This window comes from Glycine max, chromosome 4 (genome assembly GCF_000004515.6).
Source record: "Glycine max cultivar Williams 82 chromosome 4, Glycine_max_v4.0, whole genome shotgun sequence".
Taxonomy (NCBI): domain Eukaryota; kingdom Viridiplantae; phylum Streptophyta; class Magnoliopsida; order Fabales; family Fabaceae; genus Glycine; species Glycine max.
This window is the reverse complement of record NC_016091.4, coordinates 6,031,248-6,055,607: the sequence shown is the minus strand read 5'-3', so window position 1 is coordinate 6,055,607 and position 24,360 is coordinate 6,031,248. Positions and strand designations below refer to the sequence as shown.

Here is a 24,360-nt window from a genome sequence, read left to right as displayed (position 1 = left end):
CATGTCTAAAAATTCAGTGAACACCACCATGACTGAGGTAAGGAATCATGTCTTAAATTTAGGTGGGGGCTATTTATTTATTTTGTATATCTATTCCAATGCTATAGTAACTACACACTCTTCCTTTAGTATACGGTTAATTTTTTCTTTAGAGAAGTCATGTCTGTTGACTATTTAGGCTATCTTTTGTGTATTTTTTCCTATATTTCATTGTTAATGAGAGGAAGTGTACTGAGAGATTGGATGATAAGTTCAGTTTGAATTCAGAAGTAAAGCCATTTAGGATGTTAGTTTTCAAGTGGAAAATCCATTTTTCATATTCATGAGATGCAAGTAAATTAGGAAGCCACATTACAAACTAACTACATTGAGTGATAGAATGAATATCTGTCTAAGCAAATGCACCTTCATTTGTGTTGGAGTTGTTGATAAAAACGTGCTGCATAATACTGTCAGTTTATAGGGTTTTCCATTGTACGTGTTGTTTTCATTTTTATGATTGGTATGACTTTGTTTCAAACTGCATGTTTCTTTTATTATTTGTCACTTTGTATTTTGCTTTAGGCTTCAGTCCTTTGAAGAATAATATGACAAGGTTTTAAGAGCAAATCTGCAAGAAACTTTATTTTCCAAGGTCAACATATAGTTTAATAATATTTCACTCATCTTCATTCGTATTTCTCTAGACATACGTGTATCACATGAATCTATAAATTTGTTAATATTTTTGCTGAAATTAGAGACAATTAGAATCATTTAGAAACACACACATTAACACACACATATATATAATACTAATTGTATTTTAAAAAAAAAATTGGAATAATAAACAAAAGATCATATATTGACATACCATGTTACCATAATAAACACAGTCATAATTAGTAAACAAAATATTTATACATAAACATGTATTCTGAAAACATATTAAACTAAAATATACAGGAGAAATTATTACAATGCAAAAACTTCAACGCAATAAAATCTAATAATGAAATAGAAATGTTGTATGTAGACACACAGATGCGATAATGTTTATGTTTCCGACGTAGATAAAGGGGACATTCCTTTTGTTGAACACTTTTTTGTTATTATATTTTTAAGACAATTATGTCCTTAATTATTAAAAAAAATACACAAATTCAAGGAAGTTACATGATTGTTTTAAATTATAACTGAATGTCCACTCTTTTTTTCAGTTATATTTTAAAAACAACTGCTATACTTTTGTTTATTATCCCAGATTTTTTTTAAAATTACAAAAATGAGTTAATACATTCAAATTCATTTTTATTTTAACCATGTTTTTATTTTTTATTTTTTCGGAATGAATTCTTTCATCTTTGAGTAGAGGAACAATTTCTTTATTTAACAATGATAGAAATATTTTATTTTAATTTTGACGCATTATCTTTTATTTTAATTTTATATTTTATACATTACATTGATTGTTAGTTTATTTTTAGAAAAAATTATATTTTTAATTCTCCTGGTTGTCTTTTAGTTCTTTTTTAAATTTATTTATGAATGTAGTTTTTTAATTATATAAAATTTTATAAATTAGATTTCCAAATCCAAATTTAAACGTTAACTATCACATAAAAATATTGATTGGAACGTCACATCCTGAATGGACTAGATATATCATTATAACCTCACACAAACATGTAAAAATAGTATTGGAAGAAAAACAAATCCAAAATATATTACATTCCCTCCCATCAAAGAATAATTTATAAAAACACAACACAATAGTCTTACATATAAATTCTAAGAATCTATATAATGCATCAAGAAGAATTTAAAGCAAACACAACCCGGCATTTATATGGTGCATCAAATGACAAAACATACTCACCACAAGACTACCATTTTCCAAGCTCGTGGTATATCTCAGTGTCCAGACATTCCGGGCAGGGGCCAGTGTTGTTGGAGCATGTGCTAGCAATTTAACTATAATCATAAGAACAAAAAAAAAAAAAAACAAACAAAAGAAGTCTTAAATTTGAGGCTCACGTGCGTTTAAACAAGTTCAATGGTTCCTCCATTTCCACCCGGAAACATAGTAAAAACTTCAATGGTTCCTCCATCTCCAGCAGTAAACATTTGGAGATTTTCTGATAAGCTTTTAGGTTGGGGTAAAAATAAAATAAAATTATCACACTCTTTAAAATAACGTATTATTTATAATCCAATCAGATGTAACACGTAATAACGTTTAAATTCGAATTTGAGAATGAAATTTACGAAATTTTACATTAGAGTGACTAAATTTATAAATAAATTTAAAGAAAAATTAAACTTAAAATTAAAAACAGCAGAAGATAAAAATACAATTTTACCTTATTTTATTATAAGGTAAAATCACAGTGGGGATTTTTTGCTTTTAGCAGCAAAAGACGAAGCAGTTAACATGAGTGTGAGGGTAAAATGTCCAAAATCCGAATAGAGCAACAAGGTGCTGCTCTTGCTTTGTGCAACGCACCATTTCCATAACTCCTTACACCACACCTCCTCCTCGTTTATCCATTCCCCCATCTACAACAGCTAATGCGATCCAATTCCAATTAGATCTAGGGTTTCTCTTTCCCTCGCCGGAGAACAACACCGATTTTCCGGCGCTGGCTTCACGGATCTCGCATCACTGTTTGATAATACATTGGCAAAATGTACACCAAATCGGCGCAGTCATCGTTTCGGGACCGGACACACGAATTCCAGAGCATTGCGGAGAGGTTGAAGAAGACAGGATCAGCGCCAAATGGACAAAGCAGCAGCTCATCCAGATCGGAGGAACAGCGATCGGCGATTGCAAATCAATCAGAGTTCAACAGAAGAGCTTCCAAGATCGGCTTGGGGATTCACCAAACGTCTCAGAAGCTCGCCAAGCTCGCCAAGTGTAAGCAAATTACAATAACCTATTTTAATCGATTCTAAAACCATTTGATATGAATTAATAATAGTGATGAAGTCCTGAACCTTTCTATTCGTCTTGATTCGCAGTGGCGAAAAGGACTTCGGTTTTTGATGACCCTACTATGGAAATCCAAGAGCTTACGGGGGTTATTAAGCAAGATATCACTGCTCTAAACTCTGCGGTTGTGGATCTTCAGTTACTCTGCAACTCTAGGAACGAGAGTGGGAACGCTTCTACCGACACGACTAGCCATTCAACCACGGTGGTTGATGACCTGAAGACAAGGTTGATGAGCACCACTAAAGAGTTTAAGGATGTTCTCACCATGCGAACTGAGGTACCTTATTTGTCGTATTGGTGTGCTTCTGTGTACTTGCTAATTGCCGATGACACTGATGTGATGCTATTGTTTTTGTGAAGAACTTGAAAGTGCATGAGAATAGAAGGCAGCTGTTTTCGGCCAATGGTTCTAAGGACTCTGCAAATCCTTTTGTCCGGCAACGGCCGTTGGCTACAAGGTCGGCTGCTAATACTTCTAATGCCCCCGCTCCACCATGGGCTACCGGGTCATCTTCATCTCAGTTGTTTCCTAAGTAAGTTATGCTGTTCTTTTTGTTCCATATGTTATTTATACAATAGGTTGTATTAAATCATGCGGCATAACTTAGATATAAACGGGCTAGAACAATGAAAATAATCAATCTAAATGGGATATATAAAATTGTGTATGAGTAAGAAGCAGTGTTATCAATAGCAGATTGAGGAAAATGGCGGGAAGCCGAAAATCCTCTATATCTATAGCAGATAGCGTCACAGGCAAATAACAAAAGTTGCATAGGGGTTGAAATAATCATGATGACAAGTAATAATCACAAAAGTAACAAAAAACTTGTCATCATGATTGTTATCCACTCATTACTGTGAAGAACCATCTAATCATTTCAGAAAGACTATGGAGAAGCAAACAGATAGTATGATAAGACCTTGGGAGAATCCACTCCATAAAAGCTAGCTGATAGTTGGAGAGTCCAAGGCCTTATTACACAGCCACACTAGAATCCCATACTGTGCAATTAGATCCTAATATCCCATTTGTAGCCTTGGCACACACGTGGGCAGGCTATGCAGTACCCCTTTGGCTAGTCTTCGGTGAACACTGCAACGCCGGTGTCGCCATTCACACCGTTCATTTGTATTTTGTAGCTAAGAGACACCTGGAAGGCTCTAAATCTCTAAGACCAATTGATAAGAATGTTGAGAGAATCACACCACTAAAGCAAGCTGTTGTATTGTAGTTACTGATCCCCAGGCCTTATAAATCCCACACTAGAATCCCATACATCCAATATGGGACTCAAGTCCCATACCTTGCAATGGATCCTAACATCTTTTTCCACATATCCTCGCACCAATCTTTAGAAAATTATTTAAGGATACAATTCCTAAGTTATACTATAGAATACACCTCCCTGAAATGAAAAGGTGCTAAAAATTCATTTCCTTAAATTTTCAAGTTGTTAGTATACCTCAAAGAGCCTAGATAAGCAAATTCCAAGGAGATGGTAGTGTCCCCTTTCTCTTTAGAGTACCATCTCTAACTCTAGAAAGTTATCCCAAAAGTAGGTTATATGAGAAAGGGAATGGATAAGAAGTTTCACCAAATTTTCAAAAGGATGATTGGTGTTAAGAGAAAAGGGAGAAAATATGCAATATGTTCAACTAAGACAATAAAGGAACAGAAGCGAAGGAGAATAAAATGCATTTATGGTTAGGGAGATTCAAAATCTCAAATTTCAGCAAAATTAACAAAAACGCACTGTTGTTCCCCCCTCTTAATAAAATGGCACCTTTTCAATTGGAAGTTGCAATGTTAGGTCTGACCCAAAAGAATTGGTGAGGCTCTGGTTACAAGGCATGATTGGATCCCTTTCTAAAAAATGATTAGAACTTTGGTTATTCTCCAATATTAAGGTTGTGATGAATTATATCTGAAATTACGCTTTCACATGATTTATTTTATGGCCTTTTAAATCCACAGGAAGCAGGTAGATGGGGAGAGTCAACCATTGCTGCAACAGCAGCAGCAGCAGCAGCAAGAGGTAGTTCCCTTGCAAGACAGTTACATGCAAAGCAGAGCTGAAGCTCTTCAGAATGTTGAGTCCACCATTCATGAGCTCAGCAACATCTTTAATCAACTAGCAACTCTTGTTTCCCAACAAGGAGAGATTGCCATCAGGTTTTTGTATTCCTCACTTGTGCACTGTATAGATACATCCTTGTTGTCCTATATTGCTTTATTTGAATGCGACATATGATTATTTTATTATAAGATACAAGCTTGCTTGATTTGTTCATGATTCTGTTATGATCAAATAAGTCATCCATAATTTGTAATTTTGGATTTATGATGAGTAGATATTATGTATCAACCGAGTATCAGTTTTTCCCCCCTTTAAATCTTTGTAATGATATTTTGTGATGGATATCAGTCTATTGTTATTAGTTCAGCATGTCAATGGGCATGTGGGAGTGCTGAGTGTGTTTTTGCTCAACCTGACCCCCAACTGCACCCTTTAGGGATTTAAAATTAAACTCGTTTAGAAAATTATTAGTAGAACCACACTATACCCATCTTGTCCCTTACGCCTGAATATATTGAATTAAATTAAATTTATACAACAGTTAAAAGTGTTTAAACTAGTAAACATGAGTTAATATAATTTTCTTTATTGGTAGCTAAGATAAGCATAAAAAATGCTTATGTTGACAGGTGCTGTAGGGCAGATTGACCCTAAGTCCACACCTGCCCTATCTCATAGCAGAGCATGTTTTAAATTCACCATTCCTGCCCCATGCAGGCTGGGGCAAATTGGGTTCTCTCGGGATAGGGTTTGTTGGCTATTAACTAAAGTGGGGGGGTGTAGGAGTTGAGTGTGCCCCTCCATGAGCTTGCTTGTTTGACATCCTTGCTGCAATAATTTGAAACTAATGTAATTTGACGTGAACAATTGGATTCCTTTACTTTGATTGCTGACAAGGTGAATTGACTTTGGCTTAATTTTTTATTTTAATGGAGACATTGGTGGGGTTGATAGAGGTACTTAATTTGCAGGATCGATGAAAATATGGATGATACACTGGCAAATGTAGAGGGGGCGCAAGGGGCTTTGTTGAAGTATCTGAACAGCATATCTTCTAATAGGTGGCTGATGATCAAGATTTTCTTTGTATTAATATTTTTTCTTATGGTTTTCTTATTTTTTGTGGCATAGTCATTCTAATGACAGAGAAATGAAAACGAGGACACATATGACGCCCTTATTACTGGTGATAAGCCTTTTGTATTTCATTAATATTTCTTTCTCCAAATCTATATTCATTCTGGCAGAGTTTAGCGTAGGACCAAGTTTGTCAAATTTTATACTTGTACGTATCGATACATATAACGAGGTTAAGAACTATGTGAATTGTGTATTGTCCATCCAGTGGAGACTTTCTGTAATATTTATGCATAAATCTATCTATATTGGGAGCTGAGAAAAACAGTAGCTTGATAATGTGTCCATGCGCAGCTTATCATAGGAAAAACATAGTAAATCATTGCAATTGCAATAATGCTCGTTGTACAATTTTTGGTTTTTCAATCTGCTAATACGATTTACTATATTTAGAATAGAAAATAATATATCTTGTAATTTCTTTTACATGTTCAGTCGTATGTAGCTTGACTGCAAATATAAAACTTTTTGAGTAGCCGAACGTACACTTTATTTTGACAGGGAGTCATAAGGTGGTTTGATAGTTGGAGACGGGGCATGAGGGTGGAGTAAGAAAGTCGAGGGTTCAAATCTCTTCGTTAACTATCGATAAAAAAAAAACAAATTATTTTGAGCAGGCTGAATGTACAAGGTTAACACGGTTTCCAATCGGATTAAATTGATCCAGTGATACATGGCCTTACATTCTGAAACGATTTCATAAGCTAATCTGGAACTGTACAAGAGTTTGTATCAAAGTTGTTTAGATTTATAAAATGTAATGCATGATGTTTTTATAATTTTGTTCAAATTTTTTGGTAAAGCTTACGCTAAGTTTATAATATAAATTCCTCTAAGAAAAGAGAGTTTGTGATATAAATTTTAATAGAATAAACTTATTTAATAAACATTTCATTAAATTTTCTGTAAAAAGAAAATATTTATCTGCTCAATGTTCATTTGTAAAGGTCGGAGGGTTACACAGATATGTATGTTTTTTTCCTCTTTATGTATTAATTTTTTTATTTTTGTAAGAAATTCTTCGGACTTGGTGAGTGAGTGCGTCGGATGGAGGAAGTGGAAGCGCATTTCCCACCTTAAAACTAAAAAAAAAATACGCTCTAGATTTTGCAAGTCTAACTTTTAAACCTGCAGCCTTGGTGAAGTTGTAAAAAATGCCGACAATAAGTCTTAAGGATCTTGTTTAGGGTACTTATTAAAGAATTAAAAAAAAAGGTTTTATTTGAAAACATGTGGGAGTGTATTTAACTTTGTATTTACTTTAAAGATATAAAAGAGGTAAGAAAGTGAAAGGGATGAAAAGAAATGAAATATTTGAATTATAATAGAGTGGAGAGGTGAGATTCATACCAATTTTTATAACTTTTATTTCAAATTCATCTAAAGAGATTGAAACCTAAAAGTAATTAGAGAGCTATTTTTACTTATCTCAATAAAACACTTTTTTTTTTTACTTCCTTAGCTAATGTCTTGGTTAAGTCTTGCATGAGAAATTTCTACTTTTTGGTTCTTCTAAATTTTTTGAAGTTTGATTTTAGTTCTATTTTTTTTAATCTTATTTGTATTCCTCTAATTTTGAAACTAATCCCTTTTGATCATCAAAATGATTTAGGTAGCACTTAATAAATGTTGTTAATTATTAAATGTTATCTAAGGATTAAAAAATATTTTATACTTAACATTTTGATTTTTATCATCAAATATCACGATTAAATAATGACAAGTGACTACGACGTTATCAACTAATTTGATATGATATTCACGTATAATTTTTGTTTGTTTTAATTTTTTTAATCTCTTATCTTTTTATAAAATTCACTTATAGTCTTTCAACATGTTTTTTATGGTCTTAGTCTCTCATTTCTTCACAAATTTTACTTTTTACTCTTAATGCTTTTGTGATCACTCTTAATCCTTGACCGATGTCTATCATTGATTTTAGTCTCTTCCATCACTACTAAATAATATTTTGTGCCTAGAAAATTATCAAGCGAGTAAAAATGAATAAGATGAGAAACTAAGACTAGTAGAAAAATGTTGAGTGACTAAAAATAAATTTTTTAAAATGTTCATCATTAAACATACAATTTCTAAAATAACTTACATGTACTTAATAACTTACAACTCACAATTATCACGTCATTAGAGAAAAAAATGTTAATGGAAAAATAATTTAAGGAAAGCTAGTCAAAATTTTGATTAGAGAGTAAAAGCAAAAAAGTTCAAATAATTTAAGGACAAAAAATATTAATAAAAAAGTTACAAATAATAATGAAATTACAAAATAAAATAAAAAAACCCTATAAAAGCTCTGTTCCGGGCGTGCTTCCTTCATTTCGTTATCTTCTCCGTATTGTTATAACCCTAGCTCGGAAGAACTACCATCTCTCGTCCATTGTCTGCGTCTCACTCATCCTCAACTCTTCCTCTCTTTTCTTCCAAACCCGAATCTGGATTCTCCTCTCTCCCGATTTCAATTCTCACGGTCTTCACCGATCGCCAGATCTCTAAGCACCGCTCTTGTTTTCATCGATTAAATAACAAACAAAAATTGGCTCAATTTTATTTTAACATCCTAACCAAAAACAAACTTTTCACCCGATTTTAACATTCGAGAGTAAATTTAGTTTACTTGTTGATTTTTTTTTTTGTTTGTTTTGATTAAGTTTCTGTTTCTATTTAAATCGATAAACGGCGAGGTCGAGCGTTAGAATTCGAATTTCGGAGAAAAAAAGTTACAGGTATTATTAGGGGAATCGCGTGGAAGCGTTGAGGAGAGTGTTTGATCTGAGGAAGGAAAAAAATGGTGGGAGGTGGAAACAGGAGGGAGGAAGGGTCGTTGGTGTTGAACAACACGAACGTGTTTGCGGCGCTGGATACTCTGAAGAAGAAGAAGAAGTCCGATAAGGAGAAGAGCAAGGGTTCGTCGACAAAATCGCAGGCCCAGTCCGCGAAGGCCGAGGCCCAAGTGTTTTGGGCCCCGGCGCCGCTGAACGCCAAGTCTTGGGCCGACGTCGACGACGAGGACGACGACGATTACTACGCCACCACGGCGCCGCCCCAATCGGTGTGGGGCGTTTCCGAACCTCATCACAGTAAGGAGGACAAACATGGGAATTTTGAGGTGCGAGGATTTGTTTGTTTATTTGTTTTTGTTATTTATCTGTTTTTTTTTTACTGTGTGGATAGATAACGTGATTCTCTTGAATTACTGGATATACTGGTGTCTAGTTTTTGTGGATGGTGAAATCGGGTGGCTATTATAAAGTTTGAATATTCTTTATTATTATATTGGTTGTTATGTGAGTTGATTCCTTGTGAATTCAGTTTATATGTGTGTTTTGAAACTAGTTGAGAAATAAGAAATCAGGTCTGGGATGTGAAAGCTATAACTATTAGCTTCTTGTACGGAGTTTGATTCTATGATTTGGATGTGATTTTCCACTTCTAAATAGATATAGCTTTCAAGTGTGTGATTTCTTACATATCAACGAGTTTCCAAATGAACTATTAGTAAATGTGAAAATTTACGTACGGGATGTGGAACCAAACACGCCGTAAGTTTGACATACTTGTGTTTTTCCGATGTAATGTTTTTGTTATAATTGTGCTTTATCTTTGGGAAGAATACATGCCGCATGTTTTTTTTTTTGTCTGCCATTTAGTTTGTACTAGACTACTAGTTTTATTATGTATTGGCAAATTAGAGATTCTTTGAACTTAAAAATGTAATCACAAGGATATTTTTTTTGAGGTTACTGTCTGCATGTAATGGAAGTATATAATGGTGTGTGTTTGTGTTTGTGTGGTATTGTTTTTGCTAAGTCGAATGGCTAGGACAGCTGTTCCAGATTTGGTGCTTTATAGTTGACAGGGTTTCTTATTACAGGATAGTGAGAGTGAGGAAGATATTTTGGATGAAGGGGATGATGAGGTGGAGGAAGAGCATGATCATGAACCCGAAGAATCTTTGAAACCCGAACCTGAGGTTAAGAAGGATGCTGAAGTCCCTTTGCCACCACCAAAAGAGACAGAAAGGCAGCTCTCTAAAAAGGAAAGGAAGAAGAAGGAACTTGCAGAGCTTGAGGCTCTTCTAGCTGATTTTGGAGTGGCACCAAAACAAAGTAAAGATGGTCAAGATGAGTCTCAAGGTAAATTTGTAGAACTGTGCCATATTATTTTGGATATTATATTATGTGTTTTGTGAGTTTAGTTTATTAATTAGCCATGTTCTTCTTCTTTGTTGGCCACTTCTTTTGTTTTGCATCAACAGGTTTTTCTATTTAACTACAGAAGACAAACCTTTTTATTCAAACCACTTTTTTTAATCTTCTTTTATCTGAGAAAAGTAATTTTTTCGTGTTTCAAGATGCAAGCACTCAAAGCTTATTGTTATTGAATCTTGCTGAAATAAGATGTTGTGAAATTGCATTTGCAGGTGCTCAGGATAAGACAGGTGTTGAGACTGATGGAGATGGAGAAAAGAAAGAAAATGTCCCTGCAGAATCCAAAACTTCCAAGAAGAAGAAAAAGAAGGATAAAGCTTCCAAGGAGGTGAAAGAATCTCAAGATCAACCCAACAGTTCTGACACAAACAATGGGCCCGATTTGGCCACAGGCACCGAAAATGTGGAGGAGGATACATCTACTGTTGATGTGAAAGAGCGTCTCAAGAAAGTTGCTTCTACAAAGAAGAAGAAGTCTAGTAAAGAAATGGATGCTGCTGCAAGAGCTGCTGCTCAAGAGGCTGCTGCAAGGAGTGCAAGGCTTGCTGCTGCAAAGAAAAAAGAGAAGAACCATTATAACCAGCAACCCATCCGGTAAAAGAACCCTGCTCCTTGACATCAATACAGGAATTTGTATTTCTTGTTCATATGATGATGCCAAATAAACAGTGGGCTTTAGGCTCTGGTGAGAATGGTGATGATTCTGGTCGTATTTCAGTGGACCTGGGAAATTTTCATCTAGTTTTTTTTGGAAATTAATGTTGTTCAATTGTTCTGGACTTGCTATTTTGGCATAGAAAATTTTAGCTTTAAATATTTTACCCGAACTACATAATTGTGCATTGTAGTTCTTATATATCTTTGTGGCTGATCAGTGATCAATTAGTTCTGACTGAGTGTTTATTCTATAGAAATTCTTGTGTTGTTTTTAAGGTTATATTATAAACCTTGCCTAAATTGATCCAATTCGTTTGACATCGTTGTTTTCGGTTCAATCGGAATAGTGGTAGAGAATGCTATCTCTAAGTTATCTAGCTTGAGATACTGTATTAGTATACAGATGTTTTCAGTTGTTATCATCAATCTAAACGAATAATTCCCTTAGTGCACTCTGATTTAGTCGATTCCCATCTGAGGTGTCAAAAATAGAATAGAATAGAATAGAATGAAGATCTGCAAAAAGCGAGAAGTTAGTTCTCACTTCTCATTAGATGGTAAAAATTATGTAGATAGGTGATGTGTGTTGTAGTAAAATAAGCTTGGATGGAGTGATTTGATTTCTTTCATCTAGGGGTTGTCCTCCATTGTTTTTTCTGGAGACTGGACTGGAGCACCTTTGGATTAAGTAACAAAACATGCTACCCGTACTTTGTAGTAACGCTTGTTTTCTACTAAAATATTCTCTATGCTAATTTAGAGAAAGGTCATTCGTAAGATTTATGAACATGATAAAAAATACATTAAGATATACTATTATATAAAATGATGCATAGTTGTATTTCATCCTTTGAATAAGCATTTCCAAGTTCACAATAAATAAAACCAATTATTCTTTAATTAATTTCATGAAAAAACTCGTGATTATACATCTTATTAGTGAATATTTGAAAGGTTTTTGGCTTTGTGAGGAGGCATGAGTGGGTGATACTTGCATATTACATGATTCTTTTCTGTTCTTTTCTGTTTATTGATTGAGAATGTCACTTGATATTAAGAAGAATATTAGAAAGAATGCTATTCCTCTTTATAACATAGCATAAATAGGGAGTGCAATCCACATTTTAGTGTAGAATACTTTTATATCTTATAATTTCTTTCTAGTTATTAAATTCACAAAGAATTAAATGTGTTTTTAAAGATATTACATGTTTTTATTTTTTTTTCATTTAATATTTTTCTTATATAATAGCATAAGAGAATTAATAGAAAGATATCGTGAGAGAATACATTATTATTGTATAGTCTAATTCTTAGTAATAAAGTGTAAAAAGAGAAATAGATGGTGCATTATTCTTAACATTTCTTTAGATATAAATGGAATCATGAAATAAGCTTTCTTCTCACACACTAAGGACGATAGTTTCTCTATATTTCTTTGTATGAAAAAGGAGGAAAAAACTTTTTTTCTTCTTCTTCAGAACATGCTTCGATGAAAGCCTGAGGATCTTGAACTGTTACACCACATCCTACGATTCTTAACAGAGGAATGATACATTAGTCTATTAGCTATCAATAACGTGTATATAAGTACATTTTTTGTACCTAACAATTCCGCCGATTAATGAAATGATTTTGACCATGTGATTAGTTTTTAATGAATATCACACATGTATTGCATTTCGTCAACTATGATTTAGAACATATTTTAATAACTTTCACACTTAAACTAGAAAATATCATGGAGTTTTTGAAGAATTATAATTATAATCACTTCGATAAAAAAAAAAAAAAAACTAGGTGTATTACAATTCATACCTTCAAGGCATGGCTTCAACTTTAAGTCGGACAAGAATAAAACATATAATGAATAAATTAAGGGAAAAAAGATAAAAGAATGATAGCACCGCTGCACCGGAAGAGATTATAAATGACATCACCTACGAATGCGACTAGCGCAAATTTTATTAAAAAAAAAAAAGATTGCGTCAATTTTATATAATTTTTTATTTTAAAATATAATAAGGTTAAATTCATAACTTGGTTAGAGCTAACTAACTGATTAACCTTTTATGTTGAGAAAATTTAGTCTTATCAAGAATAATGATTACTTGATTATTCATCAATGTCAATCATAACTGCAGACTCCACATATGAAACACTAGTATCTTACAACAAATTTTTCTTAAAAGATATATCATGTTTATAATGAAAGAATTGCTAAACTTTGCGAGATATTGCCTATAAATATTCTATGATAATCTCAATTGAACTTTCACCAATTTATCTCTCATGTTGATAAGAGTTTAATCTAGTCTTAAGGATAATGGTTACATGTCCATCAATTAGTGTTAATCACACAACTCCTACAAGTTTAGATCCCATATATAAAATATTTCACTTGCATAAATCCCACTAAAAAGATGTATCGTGTTCATGATGAAAGAACTTTTAAACTCCTTGAAACATTGTTTAGAAATATTTCATGACAACTTCAATCAAATTTTGACTTGAGTGTCAATTGACTTGTTCATATCTCATATTGATAAGAGTCTAGTCTAGTCTCAAGGACAATAATTACTTAATTATCAATCATTCATAATCACATAACTCCTATGAGTTTATACCCTATATGTGAAATACATCATTTGTATCTCACAACAAATCTCACTAAAAATAATGTATCATGTTAATGATGATTTTTTTTAAACTTCTCAAAACACTACATAGAAATATTTCTCAATCTAATTATGACTTGAGCGTTAGTTGACCAGATCATATCTTGAGTCAATAAGAACCCAATTTACTCTAAAGGATAATGAATATTTGATCATTAATCACTTACATAATCCCTATGAGTATAAACCCCGACATACCAAATATGTAATTGATATTTCATTTTTTGAGTCTTTATTTTATGTTTTCATTTTTTGAAAATAATTTTTATTTACAAATTTTTAGGATTTAGAAAACATGTATTAAAAAGAAAATACTTTAAAGTACCATCACGTTTTTACTTCTTTATAAAAAAAATAAAAAACATTAGTTTGCTATTTTCAATTTTGAAAATATTTTTAAAATTTTAAATAAAAGTATTTTCACTCTTATATTTTGTTTTCATTGAAAATATAATAAGAAAACATTCAAACCAAGTGTAGTGACTCCTGATTTGAGTATTTATTTTCTATTTTATTTTTAAAATTTTAGAAAATATATATTGAGAAAAAAGTATTATAAGATGTTATCACGTCTTATTTTTTTCAGAAAAAATAGAAAATATTGATGTATTATTTTCAATTTTGGACTTATTTAAAAAAATATTTTCATATAAAATATCTTATAAATTTTAAATACACTTATTTTTACTCTTATTTTCTATTTTTTTAAAAATAAAAACCAAAAACATTCAATCCAAATCAAGCGCCGGGAGCTCATAGCTCTATATATATCAGTAAACGACAGCGTTAAAGGCACCTTTTCTTTTTCATTCGATTTCCCTCAAGACCAGTAACGTAATATTCTTCGTGTCTCGTTCGTTTCTTGTTTCCACTTCCCACCACCAAAACATACACACTGCACTATAATAGTTTCAACTCCACAATCAATGATCAAGATCTCACTCTCATTTGATCGCTGTCTACTTCACTTCTCAATCCCTATGTTCCATTTCGCATGCGCGCGCTTTTCTGAACCGTTAAGGGACAGAGAATAAGAGCTTCTTGGTCTCTCCCCTGTTGCAGGTTCATGCGAGGAGACAATGGACACTTTGTTTTTCGGGATAAAGCTTCGTGCTCCTTTGGAAGTTAACAACACTATCAAAAGGGTTTTCCCTAGAAGCAAGAGGTGCAATGTTTCTGCAAAACATGTTCGTTACCCATCGAGGCATGCTTTTAGGTTTTGTAGCCAAAATGTAAACTTGTTGAGGAAACCCCATGTTTCTGCAAGTGGGTCGAGGTTGAAATGCTTCAAGGAAAAGGAACCACCCTTTTCTCTCAGTGTTAGTTATTTCACCTCATTGTGGAAAGAGGGTGTTCTTTTGATGAGGGCCTCTGTGTTCACTGTTGTTATCTCTGGTTTGTGTCTTTTGGTTTGGTTTGGAAGGAACAAAGCCAAGGGTTTTGTTGAAACAAATATTTTGCCTTCTGTTTGTTCAGTGATCAGTGAGTATGTTCAGCGCGATGTTTGCTTTGGCAAGGTTGTGAGAATCTCACCCTTGAGTGTAACATTGGAGTCATGTTCATTTGGGCCAGGTGAAGAGGAATTTTCCTGTGGTGAGGCTCCCACTGCGAAGGTTCGTTTTCGCCCCCTTGCCAGTCTGTGGAGGGGGAAGTTTGTGTTTGATGCAGTTTTGTCACATCCGTGTGTCTTAGTAGTGCAAAAGAAAGACTATAGCTGGTTAGGGATACCGCTGTCTCAAGGGGGCATTCAGAGGCGCTTGTCAACCAACGAAGGACTTGATCATCGCACTAAAGTGAGGAGGGTTGCACGAGAGGAGGCGGCTGCTAAACATGTTAGAGACAGGGATGATGCCGCTAGGGAAGCTGCAGAGATGGGTTACTTTGTTTCTGAGAAGAATTGTGGTCCATCCAAGGGTGATGATAATTTAAAGGAAATTGCAACTCATTCAGTAGGAGGAACAAACTCCAAGGGTTTTTTCTGCATGAAGAAGGTGGAGCAGCATGGTCATCGTTGTGTGGACACAGGTGTTGATTATGATATGAAACATGCTGATTTGGAGGAGTCATTTAGGGTGAAGTTCCCTGAAAAAGGACTTAAGTTTTGGAAAAGAGTCATAAAAGGGCATAGAAAACACAAATTTAAGCAGAAGGCTAAAAGAAGTGACATCAGTGCATCTGGTATTGCTCTCAGAAAAAGAATTCTTGAACGTGGTGCATTTGCAGCAAATGCATACTTTCACAGTCAATCACATGGGATGTTTGAGCATCCTTTGTCATCTTCTGGATGTTTTCATTCTAGAGATCATGATAGGCAATGGGTAAAAAGTGATTTTGACAAAAATGCTGTATCTGTTGCCAGTGGTGATGATAATAGAAATGATGATAACCGTAATGGAACACAATTCAGAGATCTGGGAGTCTGGTCTCCTTCGGCAAATGAAAATATTAATGGTAATTCAAAAGATTTAAATTTTTTCGGTGATCTGTCTTCACAGACAAGGGAGAGTAAACATGAAAATTTACAATCTAGTGAGGATGTTGCAGAACATGCCAATGCTAATATTAGTACAGAGAAAAAGGAGGAGTTGAGACTTCATGTTGCACACAATCCAATTGATGTTAGTGCAACTAGGGGCCAAAGAGATTTGGTTTCTGTGAAGCCTAGGTCTGTGCTGGCAACATATTTTCAGGTTTCGTTTGAGACCTTGATTATGAAATTTGGCTTAACCTCGTTTTTTAGAAACATTGAGGGGTTGACATCTTTCTTCCTTGCTGGTCCCATTGAAAAGTTGAAGTCTGAAATGAGTCTGAAAGTTGAAGGTACCGTTGCTGAAAATGTAGATGGGGTAGATGTTCTGCAGTCTGAAGACCTAACTAAGATTCTTCCTGTTACATTGGATTCTGTTCAATTTAGAGGTGCAACTGTGATGCTACTTACATATGGTGACAGGGAAGTTAGGTGAGAGCTATTATCATTTATTATAGAAATGAAATGATGAACAAACCTTTTTACCCAGCTTATAATTTTAATGATATAGGTGTTTAGAGAGTTTCTGTAGATCCTTTTCTAAAAGTGTATGGCAGTCAACTAGCCAAATGCTATTTTTTCTACCCTTACACTAGCCTCCCTTAATTGTTTGAAAAACATTACACTGTGTCCCCTCCTATAAGGAAGGTTATTGTGAACGTTAAAATAACACCAGGAGTTTGTGAAATCTCATGAAACCTCAGGGTGTGTCAGTTTAATTTACTCTGTTGAAAATTATGATTTGCATCAATTTGAGTGTTCTATATGTTTTACTTTCAGGGTGATGGAGAATGCCAATGGCCATGTGAAGTTTCATAACCACTACTACAACCGTATAAATGTAAAACTGGGTGGAAATTGTAAGACTTGGAGATCAGATGATATATGTGAAGGTGATGGCTGGTTGTCTGTCATTGTTTTTGTTGACACTGTTGAGCAGAAATGGCATGCTAATTTGAAGATTGACCATTTTTTTGTCCCGGTAAGAAATATAGTAATTTGAAGTTTCAATATTTTGTTATCTTCCTATATTTCCATTTAAGTTGTATGTATGATTATGTACTTTATGTCTGGGTTATGCTCTATGCAGCTGTTTGAAAGGATCCTAGACATTCCAATTACATGGTCTAAAGGGATGGCCAGCGGTCAGGTGGTTCTCTAACCTTAGTTACATGAGAATTAATAATTTGATATAAGTTCGCCTATTTGATATATATTCTTTCCCTATATTTAGGTTCACTTGTGCATGTCAAAGGGTGAAACTTTTCCAAATCATCATGGACAGCTTGACGTAACAGGGTTGAACTTCCAAATATTAAATGCTCCATCGTGTTTTTCTGTATGTCTTCATTTCATCTATGTTAGAATGCCTTGTGCAATTCCTTTTTGACACTTGAAATTTCATTTGCGATATTTTTTTTATCCTTTTGAAAGGCAAGTGGGCCATTACATATGCATTGTATTTTATATTGCTCAACAAAAAATATACTTTATATTCAAGGTGACACATGCCTATTGCCTAATGAGTTTTATATTCATTAGTTTCTTTATGAAATATTAGAAGCTCTGTTTATTAGTTAAATATGTGAAATTTTTGTACCAAAAATAATACTTTACTCTTTATTTTCTGACAAATAAGGATATTTGTTATGAAGCCTGGGAAGAAGAAAGCAGCAATATTTGTTGGGGTGATTGGCCTTTCTTGTTTGATTTGGTGCATTGAGTGGAAGTCAGAAAATGTGATTTATATGGGAGGAGTTATCATGTTTGGTACAACCCCCTGTCGTCTAGTTTTTTTATTTATTTGTTTCTGCTAATGAGTAATAATGAGTAACAACTACGTACTAGTAACTGTTGATGACTACTGGATCTTTGGTCTCATATCAAGTGTTTAGGCATATTGATCTACAACCATACTTAATATTTTTGTTGTTGGCACACTTGATTAAAAGATGTTCTCCTCTCTTGTGTTTGTACTTTGTATGCTTGTTCTTGCAGGACATATCAGGAAGTTTATGTTTTCGTGGTCAAAGTATATTTTTACACAATGCATGTGGCTGGTTTGGCAGCATTCCTCTAGAAGCATCAGGAGATTTTGGCATTCATCCTGAGGAAGGAGAATTTCATCTTATGTGTCAGGTACTTATTATGTGTACATAATTATTTATTTATTGTTAGTAGATAGTAGGTTTACTAATAGTGGGCTTGGGTTTGTACTAGGGCTTGACCTGGTTAGTAGTATAAACAGTTGCATAAGGTTATTGTATAAGTGTGAGTAACATCTCATAATACATTGTTGGCTGTCATTCTTTCATTTTTCTTGTCTAAATAAATTTTTAAACTTTTATCTGCTCTAATACTTTGTTGACCAATTTTCCAGGTTCCTAGTGTTGAAGTGAATGCTTTGATGAGAACTTTCAATATGAGATCTCTCTTGTTCCCAGTATGTTTTCTTGAGTTCAATGCATTGATTTAACACTTTAAAAGTTTTTGAGTAAAATGATCATTTCCATCCTTATATTTTGTTTGTTTCCTTTCTATATCTTGTAATTTTTAAAATTGAAAATAGCAACATTGAAGTTTTATGCAAGTCATTCATAAAGTTCTTTCATTTTGCTTCATTGTTTCCTTGTTATTTTTAAAGTGCAGTACCAATGTACCATCATTTCTTTATACTTGATAGCTTATAAGTGAGTTTTTGATAAAATTTAGGTCAGATTTTCCAAAACTTTTAAGAAGCTATCTATGACTATTATAAAAGTTACACAGATTTTCAAAATTTGAGACATGACTAATGCCCGAGGTCAATTTCAACTTTTCCCCCTAAATAAAGTGATAGGTTAAATTACAATTTTGGTCGCTAAAGCGAGCCCTAGCACAACGGTAAAGTTGTGCTTTCGTGACCAGGTCATGGGTTTGAATCCGGAAACAACCTCTTTGCATATGCAAGGGCAAGGCTGCGTACAATGACTCTCCCCCATACCTTCGCATAGTGAGGAGCCTCTGGGCACTAGGGTATGCTAGTTTTTTTCTCTTGAATTTGGGCCAGGCCTAACTAAACCCCAAAAGCTAGCTTATAAGGTGCAAATTACCTAAGCCTTTATAGGCTCTACTTTGGCCATATGTAAAGTCGATGTGAGATCTCAATGAGTTCTTACCTGAAGACCCTACATTTTGATCCCTATATGATTTTTTTTAGCAAAATTGGTCCTCACCATTTACCAAAGTTATGACGGGGTTAGAGTATTTTTCATATAAGGACCAAAAAAAAACAGCATGTCATTTGTAGGGACCTACATATAGACTTACATGTAGGGACCTAAATGCAATGCTATCTTTTTTTGTTAAGGGATTAAAATGAAAAACGGTGTCAAGTATAGGAACAAATTTAACACTCTTATAATTTCAATAAACAACAGGATTGATTCATAAATGATTTTCCTTATAGGAACCAAATGTAAGGTTTTATTTTATATTTTATTTTATGTAAGGACAAACAAAAAAACAGTGTGAAAGTGTAGAGACTAAATTTATAATTTAACCAAAATGTTAGCTGATGCAATATCAATCCTTTATTTCTCTGTTTTTTTCATAACTAAAGTTTAATTATTGCAGCTAGCAGGATCGATAACTGCTCTATTTAATTGTCAAGGCCCACTGGATACTCCTATATTTGTGGGAACTGGAACGGTTTCAAGGACATTCTCTTCTTTGCATGTTGACACTCCTACAACTGTAGCATCTGAAGCACTTGCTAAAAGTAAGGAGGCTGGAGCATTGGCAGCATTTGATCGTGTACCATTTTCACATGTATCTGCCAATTTCACTTTCAACACTGATAGCTGTGTAAGTTGAAAGTGGTAATAATTTTGCACACAGTGGTTCAGACTTCAGAGTTGTGACTCATTGTTTATGTTTGGTAACACTTCCATTGCATAGCACAGATTGCTGATTTGTATGGAATTAGAGCGAGCCTTGTGGATGGTGGTGAAATTCGAGGGGCTGGGACTGTATGGATATGCTCAGAGGTATATTTCTACCTGTAATCTATTAGAAAGCATGCATTGTTTTTTTCTTTTCTTATCCGTGAGATAGCATGCTTTTATTAAGCAAATAGTTAGCACGTTGAGGGGGGACAGATTTCTTGGAAGCTTTGGCACAATCATCTAATTTTGCCACCATTATACACACTTATTCTATGACTGTTTTTTAGGGAGGGGATGAATTTTATCAATAAATTATTTGCATTTTCTGTCACCTGTTTGCTTAGGATACTAATTTATTCTATTCTATGACTGTTTTTTAGGGAGGGGATGAATTTTATCCATAAATTATTTGCATTTTCTGTCACCTGTTTGCTTAGGATACTAATTTATTCTTTCTCTTTCACTTTAAAGTTTAAATGTCTTTCTTCCATAATCCATGACACAGTCAAGTGATAAATTAATCACACACTGAGGTAGTGATTCTCACACTCACAAATCAGGATATTCGCAGGTTTCATTGATTTGACTAAAACAAAATTTCAGAATGTGAATGTCTTTTCCCATGTGTATGCCGTTGCCCCATTTTTCTCTACAGTTTGTCCCTCACCCCTGCTAATGTATACTATTTTGCTCTCAGGCTGTGAATGATGAGACAGCAATAGATGCAAACTTCTCTGGAAGTTTGGCCTTTGAAAAAATTATGCTTCGCTATATTCCCAGTTATCATCATTTGGTGCCACTCAAATTTGGGGTTTTAAGTGAAAACACAAAACTTTCAGGATCTCTTTTAAGACCGTAAGATTATTACTTTTTTCAGTTTTGATTAGTTTTTATTTATTAAGATTTAGTAATGTTGTTGCTTATTATATATTTATATTATCAATCATTTCTCCACTTTTTCATCATGGATATCTCTTGTACTTCCTGTTGGCTTGTCCCAACTCGTTAATACTCCTTTCCTGTCTCAATATGACTCTTTTTAATCATTTTTTTTAATTGCAGGAGGTTTGATATAAAATGGACTGCACCGACGGCAGAAGGGCCTTTCAGTGATGCTAGAGGAGATATCATAATCTCACATGATTTCATTACTGTTAATTCTGCTTCGGCTGCATTAGATTTGTATATGAAAGTTCAAACATCTTTTTCTGATAATTTTTCTTCTAAAAGAGAAGAGTTTTATGCACCGAGAGCCAGTCTATTCACTGTTGGTGGAGTTGAGTTTGATTTGCACATGCGTGGATTTGAATTCTTTAGTTTGGTCACGCCTTATACATTGGATTTTCCAAGAGCTTTGATTTTGAAAGCAACCGGAAGGATCAAGTTTCAGGGAAAGGTTTTAAGACCTAGTACCACTATTATTGAACATAATTTTGACAAGAACAAGCAGCATGTGCAAATGTTGGAGAAAGGAAGTGCAGCTAGTCTTGTTGGTGAGGTTTCAATCTCTGGTCTCAAATTGAATCAATTGATGCTTGCACCTCAGATGTCTGGGTCATTGAGTGTTTCTCCTGATTGCATCAAGGTGATGAATAAACTTTTCTCTTCCTAAAAATCTTTCATTGAGATATTATGAATTTAACAAACTGCTTGGCAGTATTACATTGTAGTATAATCATGGACAATGATTCTGTTTTTTTTTTTTTTTTTGTTTTTTGTTGGGGTGGGGGTGGTGGGGAGGAGTGGGTTTACAAAATCATGGACTAGGGGTTCCACCAAAGAGATTTGTATTAAATATGGGTGGGGATGGGGGTAAGAAGTTTTTAAATGCATAGCAATTATTGGGATAGCAGCTAATATGTTGAAAGAACAGTTAATAAGTAACTGCTTGTTGACTTAATTTAACAGTTGAATGGTTAATTGTTCCTTACTAGCAATATTTTTACCAAGAAGTCCTTTTTGAAATATCCATTGATTATCATGTTTTATATTTTTATGGATGAAATCTATACATGTATTCCCATACAGTGAATTCATGATTCACTTAACCCCTCACTCACCTACACACACACCAAAATCATTTTGAGGATGTTTGATACATAAAGCCTGGAATTGGTTTATGTGCAAGTTTTAAGTTAATACATAGCAGTTTGTTGGATCCATTTTTTAAAAAAATAAAAATTAAAAAGGCTGGATTTGGCCTTCAAGATTTTTTTTTTGCACAGCAAAAATCTATATATAATTTTATATATAATGTAGTACTAGGTGTACTGCATACAGGAAAAAGAGTACAAGGCAAAATTGCCTAACCCATCTGAAAAAACAAGATAACGTTATCTGAAACAAAAAATCAGATTTGGCCTTCAAGATGAAACTCTTTTAGAGAAAGAATGGGTTCTTCAGTGTAGAAACTTATGAACTGGTTATACTGCTTCTTCCTTACAATTTATGCTGGCCTTGCTTTGCTTATGATTTTCTCCCTTAGTTAAGAAAAGTGATTGATATCAGCGTAGTTTTAAGTCTTGGTCAACTCATTCACACGTGAATTGTTACCTGTTCATATTTCTCCTTTGTACAAGTTTATATTTATATTTAATTCCAAAAGGAAAATTTCCACCATAGTCTCCACATTTAAAAAAAAATTAGTTATTTGTGAAAGGTAGACATCTTTATGTCTGCAAGTTTTGGATTTCCTTGTGGCAAACCATTTCATATTGTCTGGCTATACAATAATATATTAGATTTTCTAACTTCCATTCTTTATTGGAGCACAGTTGAATGCCTCTGGTAGGCCTGATGAAAGTCTTGTGATGGATTTTGTTGGGCCACTACAGCTCAGTGGTGAAAGTGGTCTGAAAAGTGGACAACTGATGTCCATTTCCCTTCATAAGGGCCAGTTGAGGGCTAATGTAGATTTTCAACCATGTCATTCAGCTAGCTTGGAGGTACTTATATTTAAATATTGGGCCCAATGTTTGAATCCAGATATGTTTGTTTCTATGCTGGCATATTTTTTGGCACTCAATATTAGCCCAAAAGTTAATGTTGAAAATCATTCTTTTCATTTTTCTTGCTTTTGTGGGCCGTACTTGTAGGTATGGCATTTTCCACTTGATGAGCTGGAACTTGCTTCTCTCAAGGGAACTATACAGAGGGTAATATTACCAATTTGGCTTCATAATTCCTTATTATCCTTGTCCTTTGCTGTAACCTCCAATGCACGTTTTGATCATAATGAAGTTGACCCAGTTTTGTCAGGGAGATTAGACAGTTTTCAATATTATGTTCTGCATGAGTTCATCTTGAGGTTTGACCCTAGATTGCTTATAGAGTAAATGTAAGAGGGCTTTGTGGACAAAAAATGATCATTAGTAGTTGATAAACATCTCCAAATCTTAAACTGCTACAAAATCAAGCAATGATTATTTGTAGTTAATATGTGTACCTGCTTATGTAAAAGCCTTTGGGCTTAAAGGATGTACACAAAACAGTAGGTTCTAATCAGTGTTAAGGATCAGTATCCCAAAAGCTCAAGTTATTAGGAGAAGTCTAGAATATTTTTATAATGAGGGGTACCTATGATGGTGGTAGAAAAGAATATACTTTTATTTAATCATATAAAGACATGACAAATATTCTTTTAAAATAGTTTTTAAAATAAAATTCCTTAAAATGTCGGGACGGTGTCTATAAGATGGACTTTGTGGTTACCTTAAAATGGTGATTTTTTCCGATTTAAAATTACAATAAAAATCTAACTTTTTATTTTGGTAAAAGAAAAGTGGACATCAAATGGAGGAATCCCTTTCTATAGCAGTATAGATATTTCTAAGACAAAACATAGCAAAGATGCACATACATGAAAAATGTACACAGCATACAACTTAGAGGAAAATAATTCTAATACGCAACTTTTGATGTTTCTATCAGATTTGTTGCCATTTCTTTTACCTCTTCACTTCTCCCTTTTTCTGTTCAGTCCTGCCTGAATGATGACTTGGTCAAGGCATTATTAATGGCCATGGTCTCATGTAATGAAAATAATGTGGTGTTTTTAAGCCGGTTGCCTTTTTTTTTTTTTCAGGCAGAAATATCCAACTTTTGGCATTTCAATCAGATTTTTTTTTAACTCTTTACTTCTCCCTTTTTCT

The 24,360-nt window shown here is 33.9% G+C and overlaps 3 protein-coding genes across 7 annotated transcripts in view; all 3 read left to right on the top strand.

Moving 5' to 3' along the window:
- Positions 1-2,371: 2,371 nt before the first annotated feature.
- Positions 2,372-6,378, top strand: LOC100777961 (syntaxin-32). 2 transcript variants are annotated; one of them, XM_003522599.4, is made up of 5 exons: positions 2,372-2,899; positions 3,004-3,254; positions 3,338-3,510; positions 4,956-5,153; positions 6,030-6,378. In XM_003522599.4, the coding sequence occupies exons 1-5, from the start codon at positions 2,668-2,670 to the stop codon at positions 6,187-6,189; spliced, it is 1,014 nt and encodes a 337-aa protein (XP_003522647.1). In that variant the 5' UTR covers positions 2,372-2,667; the 3' UTR covers positions 6,190-6,378. The 2 variants fall into 2 exon arrangements, with proteins under 2 accessions (XP_003522647.1, XP_006578180.1); XM_006578117.3 differs by having other exon boundaries at positions 2,403-2,899; positions 6,068-6,378.
- A 2,147-nt stretch (positions 6,379-8,525) lies between these two features.
- Positions 8,526-11,251, top strand: LOC100777431 (general transcription factor IIF subunit 1). The gene is made up of 3 exons (XM_003522598.5): positions 8,526-9,319; positions 10,085-10,346; positions 10,634-11,251. Exons 1-3 carry the CDS (start codon positions 8,999-9,001, stop codon positions 11,017-11,019), a joined length of 969 nt encoding a protein of 322 aa, XP_003522646.1. The 5' UTR covers positions 8,526-8,998; the 3' UTR covers positions 11,020-11,251.
- Positions 11,252-14,537: 3,286 nt separating this feature from the next.
- LOC100793039 (protein TIC236, chloroplastic) overlaps positions 14,538-24,360 on the top strand; it is a 29,845-nt gene continuing 20,022 nt past the window's right edge. For 2 of the 4 annotated variants that reach the window (XR_005891121.1, XR_005891120.1), the window contains exons 1-12: positions 14,538-16,715; positions 17,064-17,265; positions 17,374-17,433; positions 17,518-17,622; positions 18,282-18,422; positions 18,664-18,726; positions 19,899-20,129; positions 20,228-20,311; positions 20,907-21,064; positions 21,272-21,794; positions 22,984-23,154; positions 23,305-23,364. Coding sequence is in view for 2 of the 4 variants with exons in the window: in XM_014774516.3 (XP_014630002.1) it covers positions 14,836-16,715; positions 17,064-17,265; positions 17,374-17,433; positions 17,518-17,622; positions 18,282-18,422; positions 18,664-18,726; positions 19,899-20,129; positions 20,228-20,311; positions 20,907-21,064; positions 21,272-21,794; positions 22,984-23,154; positions 23,305-23,364 (3,678 nt within the window). In the remaining 2 variants the exon portion in view is untranslated. The remainder of the gene's footprint in view (positions 16,716-17,063; positions 17,266-17,373; positions 17,434-17,517; positions 17,623-18,281; positions 18,423-18,663; positions 18,727-19,898; positions 20,130-20,227; positions 20,312-20,906; positions 21,065-21,271; positions 21,795-22,983; positions 23,155-23,304; positions 23,365-24,360) is intronic. The other 2 variants (XM_014774516.3, XM_006578116.3) reach the window with 2 other exon arrangements.